At 40.4% G+C, this 26698-nt stretch overlaps 1 protein-coding gene across 1 annotated transcript; it reads right to left on the bottom strand.

The window, feature by feature from the left end:
- Positions 1-3941: 3941 nt before the first annotated feature.
- On the bottom strand, positions 3942-26439 carry LOC124270747 (calcium-activated chloride channel regulator 1-like). The gene is made up of 15 exons (XM_046705785.1): positions 25881-26439; positions 25077-25253; positions 20781-20901; positions 19678-19967; positions 18182-18457; positions 17838-18068; positions 17219-17405; positions 16450-16565; positions 15519-15644; positions 13308-13412; positions 12519-12792; positions 9986-10150; positions 7602-7811; positions 4412-5971; positions 3942-3993 (listed from the first exon to the last, which is right to left on the bottom strand). Exons 1-14 carry the CDS (start codon positions 26028-26030, stop codon positions 5388-5390), a joined length of 3012 nt encoding a protein of 1003 aa, XP_046561741.1. The 5' UTR covers positions 26031-26439; the 3' UTR covers positions 3942-3993; positions 4412-5387.
- Between the last annotated feature and the right edge of the window lie 259 nt (positions 26440-26698).

Below are 26698 nucleotides of genomic sequence, written 5' to 3'. Positions count from 1 at the left end.
AGCCATGCAGAACTAGTATACCCCATTTAATCCTTCACAAAACTATTCCAAAGAAACACGAACATAGTTTACTCTTGCTTTTTTTATTTAATAGTTTAGATGATGATAATGATACGGAGTTAGTCATAAAGATTTGGCAAACATGTATTGCAGATGTACCCAAATGGCTTGTATTTTTTTAAGACTTACTCCCGGTACTGACCACTCGATTCATGGAAACCAACCTGTTAGAACATCAATCAGAATGAGGACAGGGTTTGGAAAAAAAAACGGGCAATGTCACCCTTTTCTTTGTTTTTGCGTTTTCTTTTTCCTTCCTTTCTCTTTTATTTTTGTTATCAAAACAATAGTCTCTTCCCATTAGTTGACACTGTACTACATTATAAACACTCCCATTTCAATATATTAGTGAAATACTGAGCCTTAACCGGTAACTATTCTGACCTATCCCTTCATAAAACTTTTGATGCTACAATTAGATGGCTATAAATAATATAAAGAAGATAAAACTTATTTCTGCCAACTGTAGCAGATAGAAATACGAGGAAGGAAGTCATGGATATATATAGAAAACAGAATTACATCTATTCAATTATCTGCTTACAAGATATCCATGTAGCTAAAGATGTTATTAATGTCATGAGAAATGAATGGGGCCTACTAAAGCATTATTGCACCTTTCACGTCTTATGCCAGAGGAGTGGCAATACTAATTAATAAAGATGTAGACCTCACTATTCACAGATCCTTTGAAGGTGAAAACGGTAACTTTATAATGGCAGACATAACTGTTGATGGTAAAAGATTTACATTAACTTTTATTATATGGACCTAACAATGGTGACCCAAACTTCTTTATAAAACTATTTGAAGACATATTCTCATTCAAAATGACTCCTTAGTCATTGTTGGGGGCTGGACTTGGTCCTTGATCCATCAGTAGATTTAGACAATTATAAACATGTTAATAAGCCAAAATCCAGAAAAACTGTCTTAGAGAAAATTGTACAACATGACCTTATAGATGTTTGGTGGGACCTAAATAATTCCTCTCGGAAGTACACTTGCTGGGGAAAAAATCACAGACAACAAGCAAGCCCAGATTTTATTTTACTTTCACAAGACATGTATCATGTAAGTCTGGATTCTGATATCCTACCAGCTTATAAAACTCATCACCTTCTCAAACACTATTAGTCAGGAAAGAGGGCGTGCGTACTGGAAATTCAACACTTCATTACTTCATCCTGATTACGGAAAATTGGTTAACTCCATTTTAAGGGAAACAATAGAAGAATACTCAGAAACTGAAATAACTGATAACTATAATGACTCTGATAACAGTGGAATCAAACTTAAAATTGATGACAGCTTATTTTTAGAGACCTTTATAATGTAGGTCAGGGGAATATCAATATCTGTTTCATCATTCCTTAAAAAATAAAATAACAAAAAGAAGACAGAACTAGAAACTAAAATTAAGGGTGGTGAAGACACAATAAGGAAAGATTTCAAAATATTGATGAAACTTTGCTTTCTGAACTCTCAAAACATGAAATAGAAGTACAAAAACTAAAGGAAGAAGAAATAAGAGGAATACAAATCCGGAACAGAATATTATGATATGAAGAAGGTGAAAAACCAACTGATTATTTTTGTAACCTAGAAAACAGACATTTGGCAGCAAATCAGTTAATAAAATTAAAACAGATAATGATAAGGAAATTACTGATAGCTTTTCAATTCTGAATGAAGTCAAATGGTTTTATAAGAAATTATTTACAGCAAATAAAGACTTGAATGAAGAAATAGGTGTACAGAATGTTATAACTCCCACTCTAAATGATGATATGAGAAACACACTTGAAAAAGATATTGATTTAGATGAAATAACGTCTGCAGTCAGAAATATGAAAAATAACAAAAGTCCAAGAATTGATGGTTTTCCAATAGATTTTTTTCATTTTTTTGTGAAAAGAATTAAACGTTTAGATTTTTATATTTATTAAAGAAGTCTCAACTGAAAGGAAACGGTCTTTTACTATGAAAAGGTGAGTTATATCCCTAAACCAAATAAAGATAGATCTTTTCTAAAAGAAATGGAGGCCAATAACTCTTTTAAATGCCCTTTATAAGATAATCAGCAATTGTTTTACAAACCGATTAAAGAAAACATTAGACTCACTTTTTCATGGTTATCAAACTGGATTCATTCTAGGGACAACCATTAGTGAAAACACAAGACTACTATATGATATCATGTTTGAAACCAAAAATGAAATATTCCAGGTTTACTGATTTTGATTGATTTCGAGAAGGCTTTTGATACTGTCTCATAAAGGTTTATTGATTTAGTATTGGAAAAAGGAACCAAGGAGCTGGATAGATCTCTTAACTTTAGACACAACATCCTGTATAGTTAAAAATGGCCATTTATCAGATTTGTTTTCAAATGAAAGAGGGTGCAGACAAGAGGACCTCATATCCCCTTACCTATGTCTCTTTGTAGCTGAAATTGTAGGTTTCATGAAAAGAGGAAATGAGGACATAAAAGGAATTACTATAGATGATAAAGAATACAATCTTGGACAATATGCTGATGACACAGAATTATTTCTCGATGGCTCAGAAGATAGTCTGTATGCTGCTATCAATACATTGAATACCTTTTACAAGATGTCGTGTCTTAAGATAAAACTTGATAAAACTAAAGCAATCGGGATAGGATCAAAAGAAGGTAGTGATGAAAGATTATGCAATGATATAAAAACAAAATGGCACAGACACGAATTTGAGGTATTAGGTATCACATTTACTTCAACGCCATATGACCTATGGGTGAGTACTACTAGAAAAAAGCATGAAGAAAGTAATAGACTATTGGCAGTCTGGAGAACATTACAGTTATCAAAACATTAGCAGTTACAAAATTAGTACATATTTTTAACACATTACCCAATCCACCCAACACTTTTATTACTTCACTTGAAAGAATATTCTTCAAATTTATTTTGAATGGCAAAAGCGATAAACTTAAAAGAGAAACTATGAAAAGATTAAAAAAGTGGGTGGGCTACGGATGATTGATATACAAACTTTTATTGAAGCTTTAAAAATCTCCAATTTGAGATTGCTTTGTAGAAAAATCACTACAACTAATCCATGTAGTATATCCTTCAATGATATATTCAAGTTTGGGGCTAATGCTTCAAAAGTTTTTGATATCCAAAACCCTTATTGGATTGATGTTCTATAGGCTTGGACTAAATATTGTAAAAGACTGATGTTGATGCAGGTAATATTGATGATATTCTCGCACAGCCTTGTGGTTAAATCACAGATTAAAAGATACTCATCACTTCATAAAACATTGGGCTGATAAAGGAATCTTAACTATTAAAAATATATGTGATAAATCTGGACTAATGCCTTTTGTAACATATGTATGATATAAGAGGAACAATGTTGGGTTACAATTGTTATACACATCTTACCTATATCCTGGAAACTAACTGTTAGAAATAACAGGATGATACCTATCAACAATATGGCCATTACTATTTGTAACAAAAGCCTCATTACAGTCTGAAAAGGACCAACACTTTTTTATGATAGACTTATATCAGATGACAGTAAACTTAAGATATTTTCGAAATGGGAAAAACTTTTTGATTGTGACTTTATATTTATTTATAGATATGGTTTAAAAGATGTTAAACTTCTTGATTTTCAGTTTAAATTCTTACATGGAATAAAATATTCCGAAAAGGAGCTTTTGAAAATATAACTAATAGATTCTGACACATGCAGTTTTTGTAATGACCTACAGGAAACAATCTGTCATGTATACTGGAATTGTAAGGAAACCAAGACATTTTGGAATGAGCTTGAGATCTGGATCAGTAAATACCTCAACAAAGAAATCAGAACAACAAAATATCTGGTTTGGTTTGCTACTTCACATGCCAACAAAATACTAAACTATATAATTTTCTCTGCAAAGATACATATTTATATATGTAATATCAAAAAAAGCAATTCGCAATTTAATTAACTATCTGAAAACCGTCATCTTTCTTACAGAAAAAAATATTTCCAAACGAAACAATGGCGTGGAAAAGTTTGAAGAAATGGTTTCCTTTCATCCCATATCTCAATAATTGACTATGTTCAACCACCCTATAAAAGCGTTAATGTTTTAACGTAATTTACTTGTATATTGCTTCTGTTACTGAGGCGACAGAGTAGCCTAGTGGTTGGGTGGTTGACCCGGGTTGTGTTCCCCACAAGGGTACTATGTGTGGACCTGTCTCTGGTGTCCATGAGATTGCTGGAGTGTTCCTAAAAGCGGCGTTCTGTTACAATAATATGTTTGTATCTATGCAACTATGGGAATGAATGAATAAAACACCTTGCAAATGACGTTTTCGGTATTCGCAAGTCAATGGCCACCGGAGAAGTACCTTACTTATTTCTATCTCATCTTCATACATTGTTGCCGTGTTAAGTGTAGACCTTGCTTATGTGAAATACATACACGCTTTCTGTTTCCCTTTCCTGACTGATAATGATGACATGAGTGAGCAGGTGAGTTGTTCCAGCATAATTATTTCTCATTCAGAAAGATGATTTATCTCTCTCCAGAAAACGGACACACATGAAAACAAAGAACATTTGACAGACGAAATAATGAAGTATACCATTGCCTACGTTGTGCTCTGCCACTATCACATGTTGGTTATATTCTTGTGTTTCAAGATCATGACAGTCTGTCACCTTCATCGTTTGTCTTGAAAACCTCATCAAAACTCTTGAAGCGGAAACTTCCAGTGGTGATAAAAGCTGTATACTTTGATAGTGGCCGTGTTCAACACGCTATGGTTCAGACAAACCACAGACAGCGATGGAAATAAGACAAAATTTGGGTTTTAAATCCCTACTAAGGAGCGCAGCAGCAGCTTGCTAGAGAATCACGCCAACACTCTCTACTCAATCATATATGTACATGTACTTAGCACCAGTTGTTTTAGTGAGCAATATTTGCATGGTTATAGAATGCGGGTGCATGGATTAATTATTTAGTCAGTATAATCGATATTTCTTGATTACATTTTGTGTAATATCGTGTCTTTCTAGTTGTCGTGCCAGCTTTACATCATGGTATGCCAGCAATGCTACGAGCAGCAATCAAACAGAACCTTCAGGAGTACATAAGTAGTGAGTGGATAAAACGCTCTTTGAACAATATTTCATTTCCATCAGGGACTGTCAGCTCAGTTTGGAAAGAATGTGGGATAGGTTTTGTTACACTTAACCCACAAGTATCTATAGTAGTGGCGATCATACGATGCTTTCTTTCTCACAAATCAAAACGGGATCCTGCACGGCTAAGGGAGATAATAGTTCTGCCTAGCAAATCGTGGCGCCTTAGATAAGCGGACCATTTGTGCTACACTAGTAACATTGGAAACAGGCTCAGACTTACGAGAAACATTATCACGCATGGGCATTACACATACAATAAACATGATCATAATGAGAAGGATGATAATTGCAGCCCCAACTCCAAATGCAATCCCAAAAAGCAATGAGTTGTTATTTGATGGTGTAAAGGTGATACTAGGTCGCCTCGTAGTCTTTTCAGTATTCTCTGTCCTTTGTGTCGTGGTGGTTGTTGTTGTTGTCGTCGTTGTCGTAGTTCGCTGTGGAATTGTGATTGCTTGAAATGTTACAGATCTCAGATTTGATATCGATGAAGTTCTGTTTGCGTCATCCACTGCTCTCAGACCAATGACGTGGAAATTATTTGTCTGGCTGCTAGGCAACGCGACTTGTACCGTTTGTTGCGAGCCTGCCGGAAGTGCGGTGAGGCTGCCACTCAAAACGTTGCTGCTCGATAGTTCGTAGGCGGCTATGAAATTCTTACGAAGTTCATCAAAAGAACTTGCTACTCTGACGTCATATTTTGCAACTGAAATACAAAACATAGCACCAAATACATAAATATAACTTTTTTTAATACCGATTTTTTTAGATTTAAAAATCAGCTGACTTAGACAAAATAATGTGACTGAAAGAATTTGAGTGTTCCTATCGAAGTAGAAGTATCTTGACCTTGCGACGCCGTTTGTGATTAATGCCGTCTCAAGCAACTTAGTTATTATGTGGAATCGAAACAGTATATTCGACTACCAGCTTTTGCATTCACCCACTATGACAGACACAAACAGCGCATGGCGTACAATTTACACACCTCATCTATGGCACAAACTATTAACTTAGTGTTATTAGCAAATTGCAATATCCTTATCAATAACTAGTGAGTGAGTGAGTTTAGTTTTACGCCGCACTCGGCAATATTCCAGCTATATGGCGACGGTCTGTAAATAATCGAGTCTGGACCAGACAATCCAGTGATCAACAACATTATCATCGATCGACGCAATTGGGATACGATGACATGTGTCAATTAAGTCACCGAGCATGACCACCCGATATTGTTAGTCGCTTCTTACAAGCATGGGTTCCTGAAGATCATTTCTAACCTGTATCTTCACGGGTTTATCAATAACTCAACAATGGGATGAGCTAATATAGAGTAAATAGTAGCGGCAAACCACTTTTGGTTATTAGCGTTCTATGATGTCCCTTGCACCAGACTCAAAACTGTCAACCGTAGGAACGTCCCACCAGAAATTTACCTATGTCTGTATTAATAAAGCCCCACCTACATGTCATTTATGTTCCTACTAAAATACGTCCAGTGGCACCCACGTACCTATGTAAGTATTAAGATTATTCCTCTCGTGCTTACTAAATCCAGCTTATGATCATCCTCCATCCATCCAGCACTTATCTATACCACTATCAAGATCATTCCCGATCTCTCTAGTGCTTATCAAAGCCAGTTTCATAATCATCCTCCATCCTTCAAGCACTTACCATGCTAGTATTAAGACTATCCCCCATCCATCTCGTTCTTACTGAAGCCAGCTTATGATCATCCTCCGTCCTTACCATGCTAGTATTACGATTATCCCCCATCCATCTCGTGCTTACTGAAGCCAGCTTATGATCATCCTCCATCCTTACCATGCTAGTATTACGATTATCCCCCATCCATCTAGTGCTTACTGAAGCCAGCTAATGATCATCCTCCGTCCTGATCAGCTAGCTTATGATCATCCTCCTGAAGCCAGCTAATGATCATCCTCCATCCTTACCATGCTAGTATTACGATTATCCCCCATCCATCTAGTGCTTACTGAAGCCAGCTTATGATCATCCTCCATCCTTACCATGCTAGTATTACGATTATCCCCCATCCATCTCGTGCTTACTGAAGCCAGCTAATGATCATCCTCCATCCTTACCATGCTAGTATTACGATTATCCCCCATCCATCTAGTGCTTACTGAAGCCAGCTTATGATCATCCTCCATCCTTCTATCCTTCAATTACTAAAGCTAGACATGACATCATACCCCATCTCCTTCGGCACCTACCAAAGCCGGTATTAAGATCATTTCTTGCCTGTCCCTATCCCATCTACTACAGTCAACATACAGATCGCGCTACATCATCACCGACCCATCACTTACCTGTGCCGACATTGAGATCATCCCCAGTGGCTGTCCAAGTGATAGCTATTGTTCTGCTGTCTCTGTTCACTATGCCGATGTCAAGGTCAGTGACCCGACCCGGATCTAGTTGATCCACTAAGGGGTCATAACCTTGGATATCTATTGCTCCAGGGGATGTTGTCCTGCTGAACGCGTCCACCGGCTGGTAGATCACTGGAGCTGAGTTATCTGGAAAATAAACGTTGGTATACTCAGGTACTGGTGATCAGTTCATATGCCAAGGGAAAGTTAAAATGTTATGGTAAGGTGATATTATGTGACACTGGGTTCACGTTAATGCCGAACATCAGCTAGGATAATCATACAGAAAGTACCACCTTTTAATCTTAGATGCGACGCAGCCAGGGAATCGAACCCCTTATCATCCCCTGCTCTATCAACTACACCACGGAGGCGGTCTCAGATGTCTAGACTGATGGTGTTCGCCAATGTGTTGCTTTTACAAAACTGGTCATGTTCGTGTTGAGTACATGATACATTCAAATCGTCAATCTCCTCAAGGGATGCAGGTTATCGGTAGATTTAACCACGCTGAACTGTATTTGAAAGCGAACCCTTCGTCACAACATTTATTTCCACACGGGGTTTCTCTATTGTATAAACTCATATCGCTACTTTGAGTCTTGGATTTTTCTGATCTTGAGGGTCTTTGATGTTGGTAGTGAGGGCTCTGATTTTGTCCCATTGGATGCCATGTTGGGGTTTGTCACAGATATGGTCACTGGATATCAAGTTTTGAAGCCATGGTCCCAAACACCAAATAACTGTGACCAAGGCCCCGTCAATGATTCCAATCACCATCCTTTCATTTATCCTTTGGCTTCTCTGCAGACTTCATCTATTTTGTACCACTCTATTAAAGCCACGCCCTATTCAATCAACTAAACGTGTTCATGTGCACCTCTTGTATATATACCCCTTTTGTATATGTGCCCCTCTTGTATATGTGCCCCTCTTGTACACATGCCCTTAGAACATGTGTCCCACTTGTACATGTGCCCACCCTGTACATGTAATGTGCCCCTCTTGTATATATGCCCCTTTTGTACATGCGCCCTCTTGTATATGTGCCCCTCTTGTATATGTGTCTCCCCTGTACATGTGGCCCTCTTGTAAATGTGTCCTGTAAATGTGTCCCTCTTGAGCATGTGCCCTCTTTTAAATGTGTCCCTTTTGTACATGTGTCCCTGTTGTACATGTGTCTCTCCTGTACATGTGCCCCTCTTGCATGTGTGTCCCTTTTGTATATGTGCCCCTCTTGCAGATATGATCCTCAATCTTTACATCACATGTTTGATAACTTTATATGTACATGCGCCCTCTTGTATATGTGCCCCTCTTGTATATGTGCCCACTCTTGTACATGTGTCTCCCCTGTACATGTGGCCCTCTTGTAAATGTGTCCTGTAAATGTGTCCCTCTTGAGCATGTGCCCTCTTTTAAATGTGTCCCTTTTGTACATGTGTCCCTGTTGTACATGTGTCTCTCCTGTACATGTGCCCCTCTTGCATGTGTGTCCCTTTTGTATATGTGCCCCTCTTGCAGATATGATCCTCAATCTTTACATCACATGTTTGATAACCCCTCTTGCAGATATGCATGTGCGGTGTTGTGCCCTCTTGTATATGTGCCCACTCTTGTACATGTGTCTCCCCTGTACATGTGGCCCTCTTGTAAATGTGTCCTGTAAATGTGTCCCTCTTGAGCATGTGCCCTCTTTTAAATGTGTCCCTTTTGTACATGTGTCCCTGTTGTACATGTGTCTCTCCTGTACATGTGCCCCTCTTGCATGTGTGTCCCTTTTGTATATGTGCCCCTCTTGCAGATATGATCCTCAATCTTTACATCACATGTTTGATAACGGTGTTACACATGAGCCCCTCTTTTGTATATGTGCCCATCCGTCCCCACCCTCTTGCAGATATGATCCTCAATCTTTATATCACGTTTGATAACGGTGTTACACATGTGACCCTCTTGCACATGTGCCCACTCTTGTAAATGTGTCTCTCCTGTACATGTGTCCCTCTTGAGCATGTGCCCCTCTTTTATATGTGTCCATTTTGTATATGTGCCCCTCTGGTACATGTGTCCCTCTTGTAAATGTGTCTCTCCTGTACATGTGCCCCTCTTGTACATGTGTCCCTCCTTTAAATGTCTCTCTGTACATGTGCCCCTCTTGTATAGGTGTCCCTTTTGTATATGTGCCCCTCTTGCAGATGTGCCCCTCAATCTTTACATCACAAAAACATCGCTTATAATGTTAGTGAAGACGTTGTTCATCCATATATCTTATCCTTACATTGATGTGTACTCTTGTTAACCAGAAGTTTAGTTCTTACTCTGATACACAGATAGTGTTCTGCCAGACAGGGCGGTTCCAGCTTTGATGATGACAGTCTGTCCGTCCACCGACTCCACCCTCACCTCCACAGAGTAACGGGAGTTGGACTTGAAGCCGAGCAGGTAGTTGCTGTAAACGCCGTCATTTGCTGTGTTGTCAGGGACTGTGAAAAGGAAACCAGCTCTAGGACCAATTGACAAAACAAACATCCATATACCTGAGTTTTGTAAAAAAAAACATAATTTTAGAAAGAGACGCTGTCAATCGTTTCTGGGAGAGCATGACATCCTACATGTTTCAAGCCATGCCTTGGAAGCAGTTTGTTAAACCGAATATATATTTATTCAATCGAACAAAATGTGCTATATTGTCTGTACTCCATATGAATTGTAAATGAAGATATAACGCAAGTGAATCCCAGTACCGATTATCCAAGATAAGGGAAGCAAAATGGTAATGAACATTCTATGAATGGATCACAGAATCGCACTTCATGACATCGTGTGCTCGACTAAAGGGTAGATATGCTCTGTCCTGCCAGTATCGGGTGCTCGACTAAAGGGTAGATATGCTCTGCCCCGCCAGTATCGGGTTCTCAACTAAAGGGTAGATATGCTCTGCCCTACCAGTATCGGGTGCTCGACTAAAGGGTAGATATGCCCTGCCCTACCAGTATCGGGTGCTCGACTAAAGGGTATATATGCTCTGCCCTACCAGTATCGGGTGCTCGACTAAAGGGTATATATGCTCTGCCCTACCAGTATCACTAACATACTCATGCAATTTAAACAATATCATAAATGTTAGTTAGTTGCCTAATGTCGAACAGCGACGTCGACATGTAAACAAACCAAGCAATCAAGACATGGACCAGACAATCCGGATCAGAAGGGCCTTTACAGACTATGTTGAAACGGTGAACGAAAGGCAGAGTGAGGTCGCTATGTTATGTCATATTTTGTACGTTGAACTAAACATAAAACCTCAACGCTAAAGAATCAACAGCATCGATAAGAAACGTCAGACACACAAGCGGTTCAAACGATATTGAAGGATTCTGACAATGGTCGCGAAACGGGAAAGCATGTCGTGCGCCACCAGCAGCACACAAAGTATAAAAGCGTTTGGGTTCACAAAGACACCTTACTCAGCAGCATGGACATTAGGCGAAGAAATCTGGGCTGGCGAAGTTAACTGCACTTACTCAGCCAGAAGTAACGGGGTTCTCACTCAGCCAGAAGTAACGCGGGTTCACTGGCCTTACTCAGCCAGAAGTAACGGGGGTTCACTGGTCTTACTCAGCCAGAAGTAACGCGGGTTTCCTCAGCACAAGTAACTCACTGGCCTTCCTCAGGCAGAAGTAACGCGGGTTCACTGGCCTTACTCAGCCAGAAGTAACGCGGTTCACTGGCCTTACTCAGCCAGAAGTAACGCGGGTTTCCTGCACTTACTCAGCCAGAAGTAACGGGGTTCGCAGGCCTTACTCAGCCAGAAGTAAGGCGGGTTCACTGGCCTTACTCAGGCAAAAGTAACGCGGGTTTCCTGCACTTACTAAGACTGAAGTAACGGGGTTCGCTGGTCTAACTCAGCAAGAAGAAACGGGGGGTTCCTGCACTTACTCAGACAGAAGTAACGGGGTTCGCTGGTCTAACTCAGCCAGAAGAAACGGGGGTTTCTTGCACTTACTCAGCTAGAAGTAAGGCGGGTTCACTGGTCTTACTCAGCCAGAAGTAACGGGGGTTTCCTGCACTTACTCTGCCATAAGTAACGCGGGTTTCCTGCACTTACTCAGCCAGAAGTAACGCGGGTTCGCTGGCCTTACTCAGCCAGAAGTAACGGGGGTTCACTGGTCTTACTCAGCCAGAAGTAACGGGGGTTCACTGGTCTTACTCAGCCACAAGTAACGGGGGTTTCCTGCACTTACTCAGCCAGAAGTAACGCGGGTTCGCTGGCCTTACTCAGCCAGAAGAATCGGGGTTTCACTGGTCTTACTCAGCCAGAAGTAACGGGGGTTCACTGGCCTTACTCAGCCAGAAGTAACGGGGTTTCACTGGTCTTACTCAGCCAGAAGTAACGGGGGTTCACTGGCCTTACTCAGCCAGAAGTAACGGGAGTTTCATGCAGTTCAATTAATCTGCCAGAAGTAACGCGGGTTTCCTGCACTTACTCTGCCAGAAGTAACGCGGGTTCGCTGGCCTTACTCAGCCAGAAGTAACGGGGGTTCAATAGTCTTACTCAGCCAGAAGTAACGGGGGTTCACTGGCCTTACTCAGCCAGAAGTAACGGGGTTTCACTGGTCTTACTCAGCCAGAAGTAACGGGGGTTCACTGGTCTTACTCAGCCAGAAGTAACGGGGGTTTCATGCAATTAATCTGCCAGAAGTAACGCGGGTTTCCTGCACTTACTCTGCCAGAAGTAACGCGGGTTCGCTGGCCTTACTCAGCCAGAAGTAACGGGGGTTCACTGGCCTTACTCAGCCAGAAGTAAGGCGGGTTCACTAGTTTGAAGTAGCAGAGGCTCCCTTCACTTACTCAGTCCGTTGTCCCTCAGGATCACATTGAAGGGAGCTTCTCCTGCTCTGGACACAGTGACGTCAACCTTGGCTCTGATGATTGGAGCATACCCTTGGTGGGCGTACGTATACACAACAACTCCGCTGCCTCTTGAATAGTTAAACTCTTTTGAGCTAATCCACGTCTCCACCTCATAGGGCAGGGCTCCGACACGTGGGTGAGACTTGACCACACCCACAACGGACTCAACTGAGTTTGCACCACGTTTCAGTTTATACGTCCATCTCCCTGTCTAAAAGAGAAATAAGCACATGTAAGTACACGTGGCTGTCTCTCATTTACCTTAGGGTAAATATCAGTTCCAGATCCACACTTTATAACTGGGGTACACTGAACCTAAATGTATTGGCTATATAAACGTATCAGTTATCTGAATTTTCACAAAAGGTTACTATTGCCTTACAAACGTGAAGGTCCAGGTCAGAATTGATCTTCAGTAACCCATGCTTCTCGTAAGAGGCGACAAACGGGATCGGGTGGTCAGGCTCGCTGACTTGGTTGACAAATGTCATCGGTTCCCAATAGCGTATATCGATGCTCATGCTGTTGATCACTGGATTGTCTGGTCCAGACTCGATTATTTACAGACCGCCGCGATATAGATGGAATTTTGCTGAGTGTGGCGTAAAACTAAACTCACTCACTCACTCACTCATATTGGCTTAATCCTTATGTAAACTCGAGTACACTGCTATTCAAAAGTATTTAGCCCCATCGTGTGGATTTCAGCCAAATACGCGTACATACCCGGGCCAGCGGAATGAGGAACCGGATGATGTTGAGAGATTCGTCCTTACTGTATGTTAGTGAATCCATGTTTTGGACATTCCCTGAAGGATCTTTAATGCTGACCTGTAACAAAATACCAAAGGATGTGTAATGAACTATGAGACTGTGAACTATATAGTAATACAAACAACTGATGATCTGTCGCTGATTAAGCCAGTTGTAAAATGCAAGGAATTCACATGTACAGCCAGTTTAGTTACACGAAACTGGGTTAGGTATGACATGTTGTGATTCAAATATCACGCTATCTATGTATCTTCAAGGTAGCTGGCAGTAGATAGGGAGTGGGGGCGGAAGTGTTATGAAGGTAAATCATAAGGAGATATCATAATCCAGGTTTTATGGGGTTTGCGCCACTTTGTTTGCGCAAATACCACTGGGTTTGGCGGTCGACGTTTCACGAGGACCTCTCTCCATCCACTGACCTCAGCATCAGTGTCAGTCGAGTGCAGCAGCAGAGAATCAGAGCATGGTGGTGGTTCCAATAGTGTATAGTGGTTTTTCGGTTTTCTGAGAAGATTCTTACAACCGGGACTCACTCTCCCATTTATAGTTCGAACCGCGGCGTTTCAAAACGTCATCGCTCTGAATCGTTTCTAAAACGGATTTTCCATTAACGTTGAATAAAACATGTTCTTATCCGTCTACATAGAGAATTTTCAGCAGATATATTCAGTTTTCAATTCTTCGATGTAACATTGAGGCAAACAAACGTTTACATTTCATTGTGGAGTATCACCGAAGCTTACCAGTTCTACACAAGCAAGTAATATGCAAGTATCACCGAAGCTTACCAGTTCTACACAAGCAAGTAATATGACATTACCAGTTGTACACAAGCAAGTGATATGACATTACCAGTACTACACAAGCAAGTGATATGACATTACCAGTTGAAGACAAGCAAGTGATATGACATTACCAGTTCTACACAAGCAAGTAATATGACATTACCAGTTGTACACAAGCAAGTGATATGACATTACCAGTTGAACACAAGCAAGTGATATGACATTACCAGTTCTACACACGCAAGTGATATGACATTACCAGATGTACACAAGCAACTGATCTGACATTAACAGTACTACACAAGCAAGTAATGACATTACCAGTTGTACACAAGCAAGTGATATGACATTACCAGTTGTACACAAGCAAGTGATATGACATTACCAGTTCTACACAAGCAAGTAATATGACATTACCAGTTGTACACAAGCAAGTGATATGACATTACCAGTGGAACACAAGCAAGTGATATGACATTACCAGTTCTACACACGCAAGTGATATGACATTACCAGTTCTACACAAGCAAGTGATATGACATTACCAGTTGAACACAAGCAAATGATATGACATTACCAGTTGTACACAAGCAAGTGATATGACATTACCAGTTGAAGACAAGCAAGTGATATGACATTACCAGTTCTACACAAGCAAGTGATATGACATTACCAGTACTACACAAGCAAGTGATATGACATTACCAGTTGTACACAAACAAGTGATATGACATTACCAGATGTACACAAGCACCTGATCTGACATTATCAGTTGTACACAAGCAAGTGATATGACATTACCAGTTCTACACAAGCAAGTGATATGACATTACCAGTTCTACACAAGCAACCGATTTGACATAACCAGTTGTACACAAGCAAGTGATATGACATTACCTGTTGTACACAAGCAAGTGATATGACATTTCCAGTTCTACACAAGCAAGTGATATGACACTACCAGTTGTACATAAGCACCTGAGCTGACATTATCAGTTCTACACATGCACCTGATATGACATTACCAGTTCTACACATGCACTTGATATGACATTACCAGTTCTACACATGCACCTGATATGACATTACCAGTTCTACACATGCACCTGATATGACATTACCAGGTGTACACAAGCAAGTGATATGACATTACCAGTTCTACACAAGCAAGTGATATGACATTACCAGTTCTACACAAGCAACCGATTTGACATTACCAGTTGTACACAAGCAAGTGATATGACATTACCAGTTGTACACAAGCAAGTTATATGACATTACCAGTTGTACACAAGCACGTGATATGACATTACCAGTTGTACACAAACATCTGGTATGACATTACCAGTTTCTATACAAGCAAGTGATATGAGATTACCTCTGTTTCAGAACCTCTCGAAAGTGTAAAGACGAACAGTGTGTTGTTCCCGATGGTGGAGTCAATCAAGATATTCCGTTCGTACGTTGACAACGTCGAATTCAAACTTATCGCATGGCGGTCAATCTGTTAAAAATATATATACGAGATAACGAGTGGAGCATGTAAGTCTGGGTTCAGACATAATAATTCTTCAAATAGTAAAACTTCCTCAATAGATGATGAAAAATCTAAAACGCATAATGTAAGTTTCTCCCATTCCCAATATAAAGAGGTACTATCGGAAATGCTACAATTTTGTCTTTGGCTGTCAAAAAAGATAAAATATTCACACTGAATATTGAAAGATTGAGTAATTATCGATCTGCCATTCCTGTTTGAGTTATGTCAGACACAAAGTATACACTTTTACTTTGAACTTCGAACGGAAACAGTAAGTTCAGGTTAACATTAATATATATTCAACGAGGGAAGTTTGTAACGGACTATAGAAATATGGCCATGCGATTATGTTACCAAAGTACTTTTCCTGAAACCTCCAGTGTCCAGAAAACAAGTAATGTGGTGGACAGGTGTGCATCTTAGAAAATGATCTTCACTTGTTTTACCAAGATGCAAGATGCGCATTACACACGCATCGTCTTGGGTATGACGTCATTATGTCACGACAGGTGTAAGATAAATACCTGATGCTAGGGGCCGTTGCAAACATGCATGAGAACGTTAAAATTGTCTAAGTTATCATTACTCTTACACACGTACCCGTGAATGATCCCAGGGTCAGTTTGGGTAGGCTAGATTAGGTCGATTTGCGTTATGTTGAATTTTGCAATTTGAATATCCATTCGATTCGTATTTATAAAACGACGCCAGAAAAGAATTTTTCCAGCATTTGCTACAGTACTCTACGTTATTAGTTTGTGACATCTACCTCAACAGCTGCATCTACTTCCTGTTCGCAGACACTGACATCCTCAAGCAGCCTTTCCGCTGCTCCTTCAAGGGCTGTGGAACTCGTACTCTCGTCGAAGAAGGAATATTGGCCACCTAGCACAAATAGCATCAGTGTAAGCATCACCTTGCTGGAATATTGTGTACAATTATGTTCACTCGCTCACTCACTCCTGGGCTAGGATACACGATGAGTCTAATACCTCACTACATGTTTATATAAATACGACAACACTTAAGGGCCATTGACCACAATATGTACATACGAAAACATCATAAACAGCATTGGCCACGTTATTTAAATACGACACTACTTAAACATCATTGGCCACGTTATGTAAATACGAAACTACTTAAACATCATTGGCCATGTTATGTAAATACGACACTACTTAAAAATCATTGGCCACGTTATGTAAATACGACACTATCAAACATCATTGGCCATGTTATGTAAATACGACACTACTTAAACATCATTGGCCACGTTATGTAAATACGACACTACTTAAACATCAGTGGCCACGTTATGTAAATATGACACTTTATAAACATCACTGGCCACGTTATGTAAATATGACACTACGTAAACATCACTGGCCACGCTATGAAATTATTACTCTACTTAAGGGTCATTGGCCACGTTATATAAATATGCAACGTAGAAAATAGTGTCCATCATATAACTGAAATACATTGTCACTATTACCACGAGCATCATGTCAAGTCAGTGTCTGTGGACTACTTGCCAGTGACTTGAGACAGGGATCGCAGTACCGCTGCAGCAGCGTCACTGTAGGCGAGAGTGTGGACAACCACATTCTTTGATGTGATGTCTGTCCATATATCTTGTACAGAAGGTGCGACGGTTTGTTCCCCATCAGTGATGAGAAATATCCGCCCATTTGCTGCTGATTTACCGTTGGACTCCAATAACTGAAATATGGCCATCAGATACATGTCAACGGTGCATGCTAGACAAATGAGGTCAAGTAAGCGGGATGATATTTTCACTTTGACATCCCTCAATGACCTTGTTATGAATCCATAAAATAAATCGTAAAACTTGTATTCTCCGTCCACAATAGTGAATTTAAGTTTTATATAAAGTTCAAAAATTTATAATCGCACAGAAAATGGTCAATCGACTGGTTATAAGAATACACATACAGACATATAGTTGTGTAGTTATGCTGTTTAGCGTATAGATTACGGTCCTGCTAGATCGCGTTGCACCAAACACTAGGACCGGGGTCACAAAGCGAACTTGTGGTGTCCTTAAGTTCCATTCTTCAACAAAGCTTACGATCACCGTAGCCCCAATATCGCTATGTGGAACGGGGCTCTGGTTGTCACATAAGATCTTACTTTTACAGCCTCGAGAAGACCACTTCCGATGGCTGTGCCGCCCCCGAAGTCTCTAAGTTGCGGCAGCCCCTGAGCAAGCGCATCTTTGTCTGAGGGAGATGTGAGGAATCCCATGGGAGACCACACTCTTCCGGAGGATGAAAAGACAACGATTCCTGTCTCAGTTCCCTCAGGAAGGACGTCTCGGATAATCTTGTCAGCCATTTGACGGAGTCTGAAGTATCTGTTATTCTGAAGAGGAGGGCGAATGTCTTATCCATCAATATTTTCACTACATTAATTAATATTGAACACAAACCTCAAAATAGCAATGGGAACTTTCTAACAGATTGTACGTAATTTACCGATGCCATTGAGCCCGAGAGATCTAAGACGAATACAAATCTTCGCCCGCAAACCGTGGTGTTGCCAACTGCTTCTTTTTGACGGTATACAATATTAAACAGTGGGTTTCGGTTGGTAACGTCAAGAGGGTTACGTCCCTTTATGTCTGCATGTTCCCGGATGATATCCCATGTCCCTCTTCCATTGCACATTTTGTTATGCCTGTTTGGTGCATTTGGGTTATGCTTCAAATCCATACGACCACTTTCAGGGTTGCTTTCACAGAAATTGACCACCTGGAAAAACAAACATGCTGTGTTTTGTTAAATTGCAAATTAACGCATACTTGGGATCATTCAAGACCGAGTGACCCCACAATACAATACAGAGTAAACTACCTTGTGTTAGGGTGCGACTAGTTTCGGTCGATTATCAGAAACGCATTCATTTCGATCTTCCCCTTTTCGACAACTAACCTTGTTCAAATACGAGGAAATGTCAGTTACGGCAAAGGAAATCATGTTTATGTAAAGCAATAATCTAACAAGCAGCTACATCTACTGTAAAAGATTTACTCTATTTGCAGTAAATCAGAGAGTGACAACAAGCAACAGCTGAATCGGAGCACGATGACAGCCACCAGCAACATTCGTTCCTACTCGCCTCTTTCCGTGACTACAAGAAGACATGCCGGAATGACACGAGTAGTTACGAATGCCACCAGCAAGCGTAAGAAGCTCGCTCGCCCTGATGTACCTGAAGTCAAACCCACCAAAGCCTCACTCCACCACGTACAACGTTTATTATTTAACGCAGCAATCAGCAATTGTTAAGGGGGCATACAACAATGCAGGCATTACCATATTTCTAGCTTGATGTTTCTCTTTTTGAAACAACGAATAGTGGCATGTAGGTCTTCCCAGCATAGCAATGACTAAATGGCATTTTAACTCCTGGGTGAGTTACTATTGTAACTATACAGTTTAACTTTAATTTGAGAAAGACAATTAAAATTCAGCTCCGAGTAGCGATGACGTTATTCTACATGGTTATATCACAGTAATATTCTGCGAGAAATAGATAGGTTTCTTAATCTCAGTGTCAACCATCTGCTTAGTTACTTGTTGTTTGATGGGCATTCTACAAGTTGGTGACTCCAAAATGAAACATACAACTTTATGGATGACAGCTTCTTATTTATTGCATAGAGCAACGTTTCGATGTAGATTCTTACATCGTTAGCTAAGACTTTTAGCTTTATAACGATGTAAGAATCTACATCGAAACGTCGCTCTTTGCAATAAATTGTCATCCATAACGTTGTATGTTTCATGTTTGCTTAGTTACTGTATGACTGGAACGACGCCATAGAGAATCATCAGTACTTCACAAACAATGGATGACGTTTCTTTCACGTCATAATGAGAAAAATGCACTAGTAAAGTCATGTGTGCTCACTCGTAGCAAGAACATGTGATATCTTATCCATACCAAGAAGTGTACAGTATTCACCTACCTCCTTTAGAAATTGTGCATACATCACGGATGACGTGGCTTTGTTCATGTAAGAGTTTGGAAGGAATACACAACCTTCATCCAGTAGCTTGGCGGTGCTGACCGATGAACAGCTGGCGTCCTTTTCGAAATTGACAAAGTCACCTTTGATGTCGTTGGAACAAGCGGTGGGGCGAAGGATTGTTGACGTATCGTCGATATACCCAACTGGATGGACGTCGCTACCGGGAACGCCGTACTCGTCAAAGACTCCAAACCGTAGATGAGCAAACTCATGGACCAGAGCACGACCTTGAAATAGAGAATTTGACATTATCTTGAACTGGACCGAGATCCACATTAATCTTTTCAAACCCTATAACCCCAAAACCCTGATTAATAGATATTGTTAGGATTATATATTAAATAGTTGTATACTCCCAGGGAGTTGAGATTGATAATACGATGTGCCGTTGAGATTGACATCCAATGAACGAGGGAAAAATTACCAGTGCCTTGTGCATGCAATAGTTGCGTGGATATGTGCGCTATATAAATACCCTAATATATATATATACATTAAATCCTAAATCAGGATACACGCGTTATCATCATTATTTAACCAAAAGTCATAAACACGACATGCTCACGATACAGTTAGAATAGAACAATTCCCGATGCGTATGATTGTTCTTTTTGTATTTTGCCGCGTTTCCTTCAAAAGTTAACTTAATTTGTTTTGGATCTATTTCAGGGCTGTTACTTGTATCCAATAGTTTCCCGTGAAATAGTGGTTTCTGAGTTTGAAACAATGTGATGTGTGTGACAGTAATTATATATCCCATGGATCAATGGTGAAGACGAATATTTTTCTTTGGGAATGCATAACTATTGTTTGTTTCCCTATATTCAGAATGTTTGTTGCATGTCAAAGGTAGACGTCGTATACTAAACATTTTCTCGTATAACAAACACAGAATATTTCAATAAATTATTATCTTATAATTATCTAAGGAGGGAAAATATTTATATTAAATTTTATATTTTGTGTTCAGTATATCTGTAGATAACTTTGGAATCGTTAATTAGGACGGCGTTGGTTCCATATGTCTAACTTGTATCTACCTGCATCGCCATAGTGAAGGACACGATTGATTCCATTGTCCAGAACATAGTCGGGCGTCAGAAGGATGTAACGTCCAGGCTCCCCGCACTGCCCTGGTTGGAACGTGTAGGGAGTATTGTCCTGAAATATATGGTGAAACATATATACAAGGTCTATGTCCTCTATTTAATCCAAAGGTGGACTAGATATTGGTACTTTGCACACTTCTAATGCATTTCCATATTGCTCAGTATGCACTCTCCACTTGAAGAACAGTAATTCACAATATTTATATAGTGTGCATATTTATCATGCGCACATGTCCAAACGCGTAAGCATGCTCTTGGCGCTAACACGTTATTATCCCGGATAACCCAAACTGCCTGTTAGGCGCCTGAAGATTATAGTCACACTAGGAGGTTATTATCCCACTGGGTACCCATTTTCTGCTGGATGAACAGGCGCAATTTTGAGTTCTATTCACAGGACCACGGACTACATCATGACATATAAATGTTACGATCGATCGTCAGAAGAAAGATCAGCTTTGAAAATAACTGTCGGGAGAAGCCAAATTCTAACACCCCAAACACACCCGAAGTATTGCCCCCGTGTACCATGGAGTTGCTATGTGTTCGGAGCCACACGCGGTAAAAGGTAGTTAGTACCTTTGCCTTTCGCTGTAACAAGTAAGCTCTTTGCGCTTGGCCTAATGCAGTTTGCGTCGTCCACAACCCGATGAACGAATATACCCCGTGGATATGCGTCAAATTGGTATAACTCAGCGAGATGTAGTTAATATGCCCTCGGTCTGTGACTTGCAGACCCTGGAATAGGTTTCTGCAAACACAAAATATAAGCAATTGGCCCCAACGGCGCCCTGGGTCAACAACCCGTCCAACCATGTCTGTCAGAAACAACGTTTAGAAATCGAGCCCAAAAGCCAATCCCATCGCTGTTCACTTGCGCAAGGCATCTGGAGTTCAGATTACTGTCAGTTATACCACCATTAACAAACCGACACATTCTACACAGACGCCAGACCTGTTTAGAGGGTAGAGAAAGATTTAATCGCGACTCGTCTCATATACTGTCCAACCCGTGAAGAGTCGGGTTAGAAATTGTATTCAGCAGCCCATGCTCGTCGTAAGTGGCGACTAAAGGGATCGGATTGTCAGGCTCGATGACTTGGTTGACACATGTCATCATATCCCAATAGCGTATATCGATGCTCATGATGTTGATCACTGGGTTGTCTGGTCCGGCTCGATTATTTACAGACCGCCGCCATATAGCTGGGATATTGCTCAGTTAATCAACATCAAGTCAGCTATCGTCATTCGTCGTCTGTTGTATTTTTCTCATATTCCCTCCTTATTTTGAGAGTATAAATTATGGAAATTACATTTTAGCACTTACAAATGAAAGGACAAGCGGAAACTTGACATCTACTAAGAACTAACAATACAGCTCATAGCCCAGCGTCAAGTATTCAGCCTACGCCTCGTCACAGGGTTACTTCAGTGGCAAACACAACATGTATAATGGAGCTAGTCTATCATTAACGTAAGAGTGGTATTGTGCACATGTTTGCTTCAGCGAGCACCCTGCTGATGACGAGGTAACGTTATATCTAAACCACAAACAACTGAGCGGCCTATAATGCATTTTCAGTGGAATGTGACAAACATTTTTAAAAGTCCGTGTGAACTTCGCAAAATAATTCAGTGTGTGCAGAATACTCGGTAACAAATAATTGTTAGGCAAAATTGCTGAGAAATGTCTTCTCAGATGATCCATAGTCTTGCTCTGCATTTACATGCCATAATGGTAGTCTTTACGGTAACCCATGTCCTTCTGTAATTAAACCTTCATAACTTGGTTCAACTTGACGGCGAGATCATATACATTCCCCCAATCTGCACGGGGCAAAGCTGGCCGTGTGGCCCTAGTCTTAACAGTTGCACATATTGATCTATGCCAGGATCCGGAAGTGGCGTGTTCGAATCCCACTGTGATGTATATACACAGGTTTGTAAGCATCATGTACGTGTTTGCGGGTGGTAAACGCTGCGACACGCGCACTGGCTTTTAACGAAACTAACACTTCAATCTACATAATTTGGAACATAATAACTATTTGATCCAATATAGTTATGAGTATCGGTTGTAAAAATTTCCATGACTAGAAACGACAATAGTTAAAGCATTCAAATATCATTATTATGCGTTATTGTCATTCTACTGGTTTGTCAAGGCTGGATGTTCGATCTCCTTTTTATGACTAAATTGATGCATGATGTATTTCATTGCAATATTTCATATAAACTCAATCAAATTTCAAAGCCTCTTTGGATAATTATACTGAAAAAATACAATGAAAACTTGCTAAGTAACAGCAAAAACTATGCATGATTAAATCGAGCCAAAAATACGCAAAGGAATGTTTGCCTGTTTGGAATGATATCCGGAAGATATACCATGAAATGTCACTGAAGATGTAGTGAGTGAGTGAGTTTAGTTTTACGCCGCACTCAGCAATAGTCCAGCTATATGGCGGTGGTCTGTAAATAATCGAGTATGGGCCAAACAATCCAGTGATCAACAGCATGAACATCGATCTGCACAATTGGGAACCGATGACCAAGCCAGCGAGCCTGACCACCCGATCCCGTCTGTCACCTCTTACGACAAGCATGGGTCAATGAAGGTGTAACAAAAACTATTCATAATCTCCGTTGTATAACTTTGTCTATGCGATGACAAGCATTAATATCAAATATGAAATGGATCCTGCACATATGCAAAGGAGTGTAGGTCTTTTCATCCAAATAATGTTATCGTGAAGTTATCAATGCTCTATTTCTTATACCAGTTCAAAACAAGATAAACTGGACCACCAGACCGTGACTAGCAACACAGCGTGAGGGCATTCTATCTATTACAATGTCGCGTTCCCATGTTATATGTCTGCACCACGTAACATGCATACAAGCCTGTTAGTTGTCATGGATTCGAAATCTATATTTAAATCTCATCATTTGAGAACGTTAGTGGGAGAAAACGCCACGGGTATCTCCATTTGACGTCACGTTACTCAATATGAACTGATATGGGGGAGCTTTATGAAAAGCAAAAAATCCAGGACATATAGTGGGTACATTTTGAAATGCATTTCTGTTATAACCGCATGTGCTCTGCCAATATACTGTTGTTCAGGGATCCTTGTAACAAGTCCACGTCTTTGTATCGAGGGGATCCATTGTCACGTGTTGTGGCTGCTTGGTTTGTTGTTTAACGCTGCACGACGGTGCCTGACAAGACTTGCATTCATTATGCAGTTGTGATGCGATAACATGCAGCGAGTCTGACCACCCGATCCGTTAGATTGTTTCTGTTTGTTGTGTAACGCCGCAATCAGCAATGTTCCAGCTTTATAATGGCGGTCTGTAGATAATCTAGCCTGGACCAGACCATCCAGTGATCAACAACATTATCATCGATTTACGCAGTTGGGATACGATGACGTGTCAACCAAGTCATGAGCCTGACCACCCGATCCCGTTAGTCGCCTCTTACGACAAGCATGGGTTGCTAAAGGCCAATTCTAACCAAGAACGGGTTCGTTTGAGAAAGTCTTAACGTGTGGGTGCAAATGAATTACACAGAAAGAACCCTAACCCAAAATGCCTGATATGGATACAAACTGTTTGTTTTTTTCAACGTCAGCTCGACATTAAGACATCTGTCATACAAATATATCTGCACTTTCACTGGCGCATAGGACGATACATCTTGGAAGGTGTGGGTATATCTATTACATCTATACATGGAGGATTTGTCAGATAAATTAAAGGTATGATATTAACGCATATTCTGGTCTCACTCAGTCGATAAATCCATCATTAGATGGATCGTTGGCCAGTTGAGCAAACGTTTGATATCAACATGCCAGCATCAGATTAATTCATGTTCTCTTAAACTTTCTACTGATGGTTGGCCAGTTGAGCAAACGGTTCAATATTTACATAGCAGATCAGACTGGTGGACGCCCCTTTCAATCGAATGATCGATGGTTGGCCAGTGGGCAAAGAGTTTGATATTATGGTTGGTACATCATATTGGCTGGTGCTCTCTCAGTCTATAGATGGATGGTTGATCAGCTGAACAAACGGGTTAATATCATTATAGCAGCGTCAGACTGGTGGTTCTCCTCTCACATGAGTGGTGCTTTCTCAGCAAATGTTAGCTGTCCTGGACAAAAGACCTGAACAGTTCGATTATAACTTGCTACATAATTCATAAGGTTGACCTACCCATGTAGGATGTGGCGAGTCGACTCTAACATCCGCATCAGTAAAGGTTATCTCCCCTTCGTCTGTCCAGCTTGGATCTTTGGTCCACGTGTCTGGTACTAAGATGGTCACATTTCTTATGTAAGTGTACTTCCGGGTTGTGGTGTACAGGTACTCCGAGGCAGAGGTAAACATGCTCTGAAATAAGATTAAAACATAATATGCATTTCATTTTGAGAAATATTTGAAAAGGTCGTGAAGGAAAACATATATATGAGCATAAAACAAACAATTATGAACATGCTCCACACAACACACAGCACCAATTCAAAATATTCATTAAACAAATAATACAATAATGAGAAAATGATATCAAACTTTTGACGAGATTACGAAACATTGAGTTCAATGTGGAAACTATAGCCTGAAAGTATGGAACTTGATTTGGGAAACGCTGGCTTCAGCACCAATGCGAGTTGTACTGTACAATGGGTTAGGGACAAAACCCTGTCAATATTTATAAAGAGAGTCCACTGCACGATTCCTACCATACTATGAGTATGTTTTTAGGGACTGTCAAGTAACGATGATACTATAAATTACGGAAAAGTGTGGGTATCCAGCCCCGTCTGTGGCACCCGTCACACATATGCAAACGTATGTCAATTAATTATTTGAAAGATACACAGGAACGCTTGGTACATACAAAAAGAGGGACTTTCATCGTTCTTCATAGTAACTGATGCGTCATATTTGGAAATGGGCTTCATATGTCTACCATAACACATTTTGAACGCTGAACAGGGACCTTGGCTCACAACTCACCTGCAGCTGCGAGATAATGGCGAGATTCTCTGGGATATCCCTGTGTATTGCCACTACAAGTTCATATCCGTTGTCCTTGAGTTCCACGCATTTCAGTCCTCCCATGCACACAGCTGTAAGTATCGCACGGAATAAAAAACTTAATTCCATAGTTAGTGAAAAGAATACAACCGCAAAACAATCACATCGAATTGTTACTCCACTAATGATATGCACATTATAATAAGACCTTCAACGAAATCCGTGCCTTGTTCAAAGAACTGTGATTGCATTCACTGCATATATGTACATGAAAGTAGACGGCCACAATCTGTCACAATCCCTCACAATCCAAGTATTGATGTGACGGTGTCAAGTCCTCGCCTACATCTGCATAGATATCGCGTCATTCGGGTTTTGCATGGGATTCAGGTAACCAGGAGTACAATGAGGTTCAGAAGCCTGGATCATGTTATTCACTGAGAAAATGAGGTCATCATGTGAAGCGAATCCAACCGCTATGTCTCCAGTGAATAGTCCGTCTGGTATCAGGCTGAACTAAGTGTTACTCTCTCAGTATGGTTGCTATGTCATGTTCTGCCTAACCAGGAAGTCATACCACGGAACCACAAGCCGTAACGAACTTACTCCAATGGAATCATTACGGTGTGGCCAAATTCGTATAGGTTTTCAGCTTGTCATGTTAAAAACATGCATCTTCAGCCTGGCGTGCAAAATGGTGTGTGTTACATCTGTATTCGGAGTGTTACAATGAAACGCGTTTGAATATGTTCACTCAGTCACGTTTTTATGGACACTAAAACAGTTTTTCGATGAAT

This window comes from Haliotis rubra, unplaced genomic scaffold (genome assembly GCF_003918875.1).
Source record: "Haliotis rubra isolate DU_JTF1 unplaced genomic scaffold, ASM391887v1 Scf154, whole genome shotgun sequence".
Classification (NCBI taxonomy): domain Eukaryota; kingdom Metazoa; phylum Mollusca; class Gastropoda; order Lepetellida; family Haliotidae; genus Haliotis; species Haliotis rubra.
Note: the sequence above shows the minus strand (reverse complement) of the source record. Positions and strands in the feature narration are given on the sequence as shown.